At 44.0% G+C, this 8138-nt stretch overlaps 1 protein-coding gene across 2 annotated transcripts; it reads left to right on the plus strand.

Annotated features, from left to right (window-relative positions):
• The first annotated feature begins 288 nt into the window (after positions 1-288).
• LOC118395567 (zinc finger and SCAN domain-containing protein 5B-like) lies at positions 289-6906 on the plus strand. Of its 2 annotated transcripts, XM_052465133.1 has the most exons (7): positions 289-845; positions 1203-1333; positions 1505-1669; positions 3189-3353; positions 3744-3855; positions 4075-4202; positions 5736-6906. In XM_052465133.1, the coding sequence occupies exons 1-7, from the start codon at positions 569-571 to the stop codon at positions 6666-6668; spliced, it is 1911 nt and encodes a 636-aa protein (XP_052321093.1). In that variant the 5' UTR covers positions 289-568; the 3' UTR covers positions 6669-6906. The 2 variants fall into 2 exon arrangements, with proteins under 2 accessions (XP_052321093.1, XP_035645288.1); XM_035789395.2 differs by lacking the exon at positions 5736-6906 and having other exon boundaries at positions 291-845; positions 4075-5437.
• Positions 6907-8138: the final 1232 nt, after the last annotated feature.

Genomic DNA, 8138 nt, shown 5'->3' on the forward strand with positions numbered 1-8138 from the left:
ACCGTGGTATTCATTAATGGTCCACCACCCAAAAAACATCCAGCGAACTTGACACAAATGTGGGACACATTGAAATCAACATAGGACAGCATCCCTGTGGAACACTTTCAACATCTTGCCGTCCATCCATGGCTGACATTGAGGCTGTTCTGAGGGCACAAGGGGGTGCAACTCAATATTAGGAAAGAGTTCCTAATGTGTTGTACACTCACTGTACGTGCAGGGTTAGCTGGTGCAATTAATTTGCCCTTCCCCCCCCCTTTTTTTTGTGACAAAATGTGCAATTCACACTCCGATCCTGTAAAACGCAGCAGCATTAGTCTACGCAACAAAGCTTCTAGCCTGCCGGAAACGCATACGAAGAAGTAAAGGGAGTGAACAGTGACCAAGAAACAATTTCCACGTTAGCGTTTTTTGTATTTAGACGTTTATTAACAACATGGAACTCATAATATGATTCATTTAACTGCACAGCATCGAATACTTACTCCATGTAGTGCTTAATTCGTGCTAGAGACGGAACTTGGTTGATAGATGTTCTCTACGTAACGCTAGCTAGCTGCTAACAATGGCTGACTGTATGGTTTTTCACACTCAAATAGCCTCCATCATGGAGGTGCTGGCAAATGCAGCCGTGGCAGAGATCTGTAAACTCGTAGACGACGACTATGCAGTGTTTCGTTTGGAAATAACTCAAAGTCGGAAAGAAAACAGGACATTGCGGAGGAAACTACTGGAACTGAAGGTGGCACGGGAACGTGCAGAGAGGACACCGCGAGAGCGCGTCCTCACCAGTCGTCCCAGTAGTGTCAAGATCCTCGATCGATACAGAGGAATTGCAAGAGGTACATTTAGCTGCGTGGCCTGTCGCGGATCATGTATAACGCAGTTACCGTCTGTGTTAAGCTGTATTACCCAGAATTGGTTATTGGTCAGTTTTTGGATTGTATGTAATAATTAACCCGATTACTTAGTAATCTTGCATATATAGACAATATAATATTCTAAACAAATGTATTGATTTACTGCATGGCTATTATTTACTAAATTAAAACAATATGATGCATAATACATTGATCAGTGCAATAAATTGTATATCAAGAAGTTGTTACATCCATCCTTGCCAGTTGTAGACATTGTTAAGTGTACAATATAGCATTGACAGTAGCTAACCACATCTTTGCCCCCAATCACTCTCTCAGGTGAAGGACATCTCACTGGAGGCCACAGGAGCTTTGTGAAGCCAGCGGGACACAATACATGGAGAGATGACCAACCAATCACTGTTGATGAGGAGAGTGGAACCTCAACCCAGCACATTATCATGATAGAGGTTAGTATAATAGTGTTGCATTACAAATTACAATTACTTTGGAAATCAAATGTAGCCTGTTTGTTTCAGAAAGGCTCCCCTCAGCTATTCACTTGCTTACATGTACATCCTCATTTATCTGCCATAGGGGAGCTTATGAGACTTCCCTACAACATTATCATCTTGTGTCAGTCTGCAGATACAGAGGCTGCAGGTCCTGGGTTCAAGCAGGAGAGGTCTGAAGGAGAGGAGGACCCACAGCACAGCAGAGACATCCAGACTGGAGCGCCCCCTGTAGCCACAGAGGACCCCACTACCACCCCAGCGCAGCCCAGCGCCCGACGCAGCATCACGGAGGTCAGTGGAACGCTGAACGCCGTCCTCAAGTCAGAGACAGAGACCAAGACTTTAACTGTAACACACAGGCTCTTACACAAAGGATCAGACCCAGAGAGATTGGGGCTAGGGAGACTGGGCTGTCCTCCTGCTCCCTGCTCAGAGTATTTACCGGTATTTCACCATAGGCAGAAGATGGTTCATTCCCATGGTGATAGTGACGTGTTAGACACTGGCGGCGATGATCTGTCTTATTCTTACGTTACAAACATGGACCCTGGCAACATGCCCTTGGGTTTAGAGACACAGACGGATCTATCTAGAGGGAACAGGAACCATTACAGTAGTAGTGTATACACTGAAGGCTGCCTTGATAAGAAAGGGGAGGTTATAGTGGTAGATGAAGTGACTGTGAAAGTAGAGGGCGATGCTCCTCCCACATGGAATGCAGATAGTCACCTTGGAGATGGACATTCACAGGGCAGAGATTTCTTAGATTACAGGGAAAGCTTAGAGACCGATCTAAATGTTGCCACCCGCTCCCCTTTACACGCGTTCAGGGATCGAAACCCAGTGTCCACATCAATGGGGCCCTCCGAGTCACATGGCCGTGTCCGTTTTGATGAGGTATTGAACTCAAATGACAGGGCTACAGCCCAGGCTCAGAGAAGGGGAGCCACATCAGGCAATATTAAAGAGAAACGGTTCCTCTGCATGTTCTGTAACAAAGGCTTCAGCTGCCTCCAGAAAGTAGAGAGGCACCAGAGGGTCCACACAGGAGAGAAACCCTTCAGCTGTACCCAGTGTGAGAAGAGGTTCTCCCGCCAGGACCACCTGAAGATGCACCTGAAGGTCCACACAGGAGAGAGGCCATTCGCCTGTAATCACTGCGGGAAGAGGTTCTCAGAGAGGAGATACCTCAGGATACACCAGCAGAAAAACCATTCCACTCTATAACATATAAAGTAACCATTCCACATGATAGCTTCTGACATGAAGATCAAACCCTACATGAATTTAAAACATTTATTTTAAATGTTGTCAGCAGAAAATATCCACAGATTGTGTGGTATATAAGACTACAAAGTCTGTTTCATATTGTTTGTGCTGTGTAAGGCTATATGATGTTCAAATTGTCACAAGGCACTTAATGAGAAAATTAATTCAGTTTATGTTCATGCAGATTTATTTGTTGAGGTGTATGTGTGGTTTCCATGTTGTTTTAATAAACAAAATCGGAACTTTTCATTCAAAGACTTTCATTGACTCTAGACCCACACACTAACTAACACCTACTGTACATGTCAAAATAGTTTAGTCAGGTTTGTCTGATGATGACTTATCATAGCTGACTCATATTTACCCACAACATCATATTTATGTCCACCATGATGTGTTTAACAACAATGAAGTTATTCTGTAACTACAGTATAGGACTGTGGATGGGTAAACACTCCATGTTGAAAGTCTGTTTATTATCTGTGTGTACATACCTGAGGGGGTGTATGTCTGTGTAATCTGTATCACCTGTCTCTTCCAGGAGGAGGAGGGTCCAGAGGTGCTGCTGGTGAAGGAGGAGGGGTGTGAGGAGGGTCTGGGGAACCCTGAGGGGACCATCGTCATGGAGGACAACCAGACTACACCTCTTCCTGGACCCACAGAGGAACCAGCTGAGCAGCACAAGAACACACACAGTCTCACGGAGGTAAGCCCACAGTAAACTACTGTCTGAATGGTATTCGTTCAGTGCCCGGATCCACAAAGCCTCTCAGAGTAGGAGTACTGATCGAGGATTCAATTAGCCTTTTAGATCATAATGACTAAGATTATATAGACAAGTGGGGACCCGATCCTCAATCAGCACTCCCACTCTGAGACTCTTTATGGATAAGGGCCCAGGTCTTGATTCATTTTGTCTTACGTGTAAGACCATGCCTTTCAATTATCAAACCATTAGTGTCATATAATCAATTCAAATAACACGTTTGCATAGTATCACATCAATCCCTCATTGTCCAATCAGAAGATGCTCCATAGCAGGGTGCTCATATCAGATGTCTTGATTCAACATCCTCTCACTCTGTATCTCTTACAGTCAGTAGACATGGAGGATGGAAATCCTGATCTGCTGATAGTCAAAGAGGAGACCATAGAAGACGGACCAGAGAGCATTGATCTGCAGAGTGGACTAAAGATGGGGGAGCAAGGTAAGAGAGACCTAAATATACAGAACATAATAGATATAGCTTCTTCATTTGGATACGCCTGGCTATTATTTTCTCTTCATTCAATAAAATGAAATCAGTACAATGTATGTTTACATACTAAAACCCACACATGTACAAACTTCACCAGGAAATTGACAAAAAAAACTTCATATGTACAGTTTTCTGTGCCATGTTTGTAGTCTATTTTGTAACCTCCAGGTGATTGGCTGGAGGATAACAGAGGAGACTGGGTGGCCATCTTGGATTTCCAGACCCCGACCGGTGCAGCCAAGGCTCCAGGGGACAACATCACGGAGCAGGCCAGGACCAGTAGCGACATAGTGGAGGTCAGTGGATGGGACAGCATCATCAACTCTGGGCTGGGGAACAACACTGTTAACCAGAAACAGACAGTCGAACACAAAACAACGACCAAACTTAGTCTCCAAGACAACAGATTGTCAGAGACAAGAGTGAGGCGTCGATTTGGTCTGCGGGGACAGGGAGGTATGTGGCTTGAAAGAACAGACACAGACTTGGCTAGCGATGCTCCATCCTGCTCGTATAGTTGTGATTCAGAGAGACTGATGGCACCTCAGGTTAACCACCTAACAGGTTCTGCCTTCAGCCTGCCTTCTATAGGATCTATCAAATGGAACATGGATCCTGTGACAACACAGACACTTCCTGGCCTTCGTCCTCCCAACACTTTCCAAATGTTAAACCAGACCCCCGACAATGTCAGTGCCTCAACACTAAATAGCTACACAAGCCGATTGACAGATGACAGAAGTAGAGACGCAATCAGTAAAGGTGGCTGCGCCACAGAGAAGCGCTTCCCATGTTCTTTCTGTGGGAAAGCCTTCAGTTTCCCCCAACAGGTGGAGATTCACCAGAGGATTCACACGGGGGAGAAACCATTTGTTTGCCACCTGTGCCGGGCCAGTTTCTCCCAATCGTCCAGCCTGAAGAGGCACCAGAGGGTCCACACAGGGGAGAAACCCTACAGCTGCCCCCAGTGTGAGAAGAGGTTCTCTCACCAGCACCAGCTGAAGATGCACCTGAAGGTCCACACGGGAGAGAGGCCGTTCGCCTGTATGCACTGTGGGAAGAGGTTCTCAGAGAGGAGCTACCTCAGGATACACCAGCAGAAAATGCACAGGGCCCATGTATAGAGTATACTGACATGTAATGTAGTAGTAGTTCATTCTATTGGTTTTGGATGTATATGGAACTGGATGAGGTGAACTGAGGAAACAATGAGTATGATGAGGTAGAGTAAATTATATGGTGATGGTTGGTGTGATGGTGTCTGTAAAAACTTTTCACTAATGAAAAGTGACATTTGTCCTGTTTTGATGCTGGTGTTTTATAATGAGGAAATTAGTGCCTTAATTCATGTTTACTTGACATGAAGTGGTGAAGCTGTGTGTGTAGTTTTACATTTTCCAAAGTATTCTAAAATACATTTTATCACTGTGAGGGTACCACATTTACAGAAAATATAAAGTGTTACCATAGTGAGAAAAGTTATTCTACTTGTCACGTATCATTTTGTGCAATAAAAGTACTGTACCTCAAAGTTGAGTGTAAGACCATTTTGTTTAAATTAAATACAAAATTTACTCTGTGTTGACTGACTATATATCATTGCAGGGACTGAGTTTCCCTTCTCAGTCTAACCAAAACACAATACTAATTCTTGAATCAACACATATGGAAATGTTTTTATAATACACTCCAATGCCTCCATATTGTTAGGTACTTCAATCAGTGTTCGAGATGTGTTTGACTGTAGTTAACATTTTATAATATCATGTCATGTTTCTGTGTGTACAGCAAAGAGTTTCTTATATAAACCTTTATGCTTTTCTGTTCAGTTTACAGAGGACCAGTTGATATCTGGTGTTGCTTGCGGGAGAGACTGGACCTCTGAGGTGGCTGGTCACAAAGCCTGGCCCCGGATCAGAACCCTAGATCCCGAGCCGTCGCTCTTCCTTCCCGGCTCAAAACCAGGCCTGAACCACAAGGGACAGAGACACCACCACACAGAACAGAACCAGTGGACAGGTGGACTGAACAACCTCAGTCCTGGTGGTCATCAGAGAGACAGAGGCTCCAGTCAGGGATCCAGTCTGCAGACCAGACCCTTCTCTTCACAGTCTCAGTGCAGGGATGGAGCAGGGCCTGGGGCCAATAGAGATAGACCCTCCTGTTCCTATGATACAAACACCACAGTATCCATGATGAACAGAGCAGGTCACCCTGGGCTTCAACCTTCACAGAGACTGGTGGGAGACCCCTCTGGTGGTAGTCTATCAGCAAGTCTGTCTTCTCCTTCAGGGACACATCTAATGCCTGGTGACTGGGTTCATAGAAAGCCTGGACCTGGGTCTAGCCTTCCTCAGTTACCTCATGGTTACCCCACCAATACAGACAGGGTCAGAATGGGTGTTCATCACAAGAGCTACCTAGCTTATAACACATCACACAATCCCAACAACACCCAAACAATGGCTAGAGGTCAAGGAGGGAGCTCAAAGACTAACCACCTGAGGGTGGTGGCACCTGCGTCTACCTCCTCTGGTGTCATTGGGTCACAACGTGAGAGGCAGAGCATTAGGACAGATGCTGACAAGCCGTATGTCTGCCCCACGTGTGGGAAGCGCTTCGCTGATGCAAATTATGTGAAGAGGCACCAGACCGTTCACACCAAGGAAAAGCCCTTCAAGTGCAAACTATGTTACAAGAGCTTCTCCTTCCTGACTAGCCTTATCAGACATAAGAGTGTCCACAAAGGGGAAAAATCATAGCGGTGTGGCTTGAGAAGTATGCTGGGGATATCTGGGAACTATACTTAAATATAGTGTGAAGTGTCTTGGAGTAAGAGGATAATTAATCACATGACCCTCATTAACTTGGAATTTGAAACAGGCTTGAGTAAATACCTGTTTTTAGAGAGACCGTAAACCAAGGCTAGGACAAGGAGTTTAATATTTACCTTACTGAGGTGATGTAGATGGAATAAAGTAATATTACTTTTCTACTCTATTCTTGCTGACACACTGTCCTTTCTAAACAAGTCTGTTCTCAGCTTGAAAGATACAGTACTTGTCATAGGAGATTTGATGTGTAACATAATAAGCAGTACCGTACTTCTAAGAAAAGCACGCATACATTTTTCATTTAACTACACCTTTGAGCTATGATGCCAACCAATAACATTATTTATCTTCAGTGTAGATGGACGTAAAGTGACCAAGAACAATGTTCACTTCAACTTTAACTTTAAGACCATGGTACTCGAAATATTACTAATTTAACTGCACAGCATCACGTTCTTGCCCTAGGCAGCCTTTAATTCGTTGGAGACAGGACTTGGCTAATGTTCGTTAACAATACCAACAGCTATGGTTTTCCACACTCAAATACTATATTATGGAGGTGTTAGCGAATGCAGCTGTGGCAGAGATCTGTAAACACGTAGACGAAAATGCAGTTTTGTTTTAAAATGTCTCAAAGCCAGAAAGTAAACAGGGTATTGCGGCGGAAACTACAGCTACTGGAACTAGAGGTGTCACGTGAGTTCGCAGAGGACAATGCATGAGCGCGATTCTCGTCGGATACGGAGGAATGGCAAGAGGTTCGTACATTTTGCAGAAGCCGGAGGTTGACTTGCGGCGTTTCCACTAGTTACTCCAATCACAAAGTCAATATCGTAACAATTTCTAAAAACAAAATGTGCTTTTTGGTCTTGATGTCGGTTAGGATCAGGCATACAGTTAACAGTGTGGCTAGGTTTAAATACACATTTTAAGAAGATACAGTTATAAACCCCATCCTATTTCTACAATGTATCCGTGGTAACAACTGACGACCAGGTTGCGGGGCCTCCTGGGCATGTGCGACTTGCATGGATCCATGAGCACCAATATGTGAAGCTCACAGGAGCTTGAAGGCATAAATACATTTTCAATCATTTTCCATCCTCAAAATGTTACATAAACAAAATCTTTGATTTCTTGGCCTTATTAGAAATATATCAAAACACAATGATGTTGAAGTACAGACCCCTGCTGACTAATAAACACATATTTAGTTTAGGATATCTTTAAGAAACATTTCCTTGTGGATTGAAATTCTGTTTCCATAAACACACATCTTTAAGATATTATTTACATTTACATTTAAGTCATTTAGCAGACGCTCTTATCCAGAGCGACTTACAAATTGTCTCTCCCTCATGAGGAGAGAGGATCAATTAAAAGTTCAGAAGTAACTTA

Source organism: Oncorhynchus keta, chromosome 16 (genome assembly GCF_023373465.1).
Source record: "Oncorhynchus keta strain PuntledgeMale-10-30-2019 chromosome 16, Oket_V2, whole genome shotgun sequence".
NCBI lineage: Eukaryota > Metazoa > Chordata > Actinopteri > Salmoniformes > Salmonidae > Oncorhynchus > Oncorhynchus keta.

Bases quoted from the DNA above. Each gene is read 5' to 3' on its own strand.
- LOC118395567 (XM_052465133.1), top strand. From the start codon at position 569: ATGGCTGACTGTATGGTTTTTCACACTCAAATAGCCTCCATCATGGAG. The intron at 3,354-3,743 runs GTAAGCCCACAG...TATCTCTTACAG, and splicing joins ACACACACAGTCTCACGGAG to TCAGTAGACATGGAGGATGG. The intron at 3,856-4,074 runs GTAAGAGAGACC...TGTAACCTCCAG, and splicing joins ACTAAAGATGGGGGAGCAAG to GTGATTGGCTGGAGGATAAC.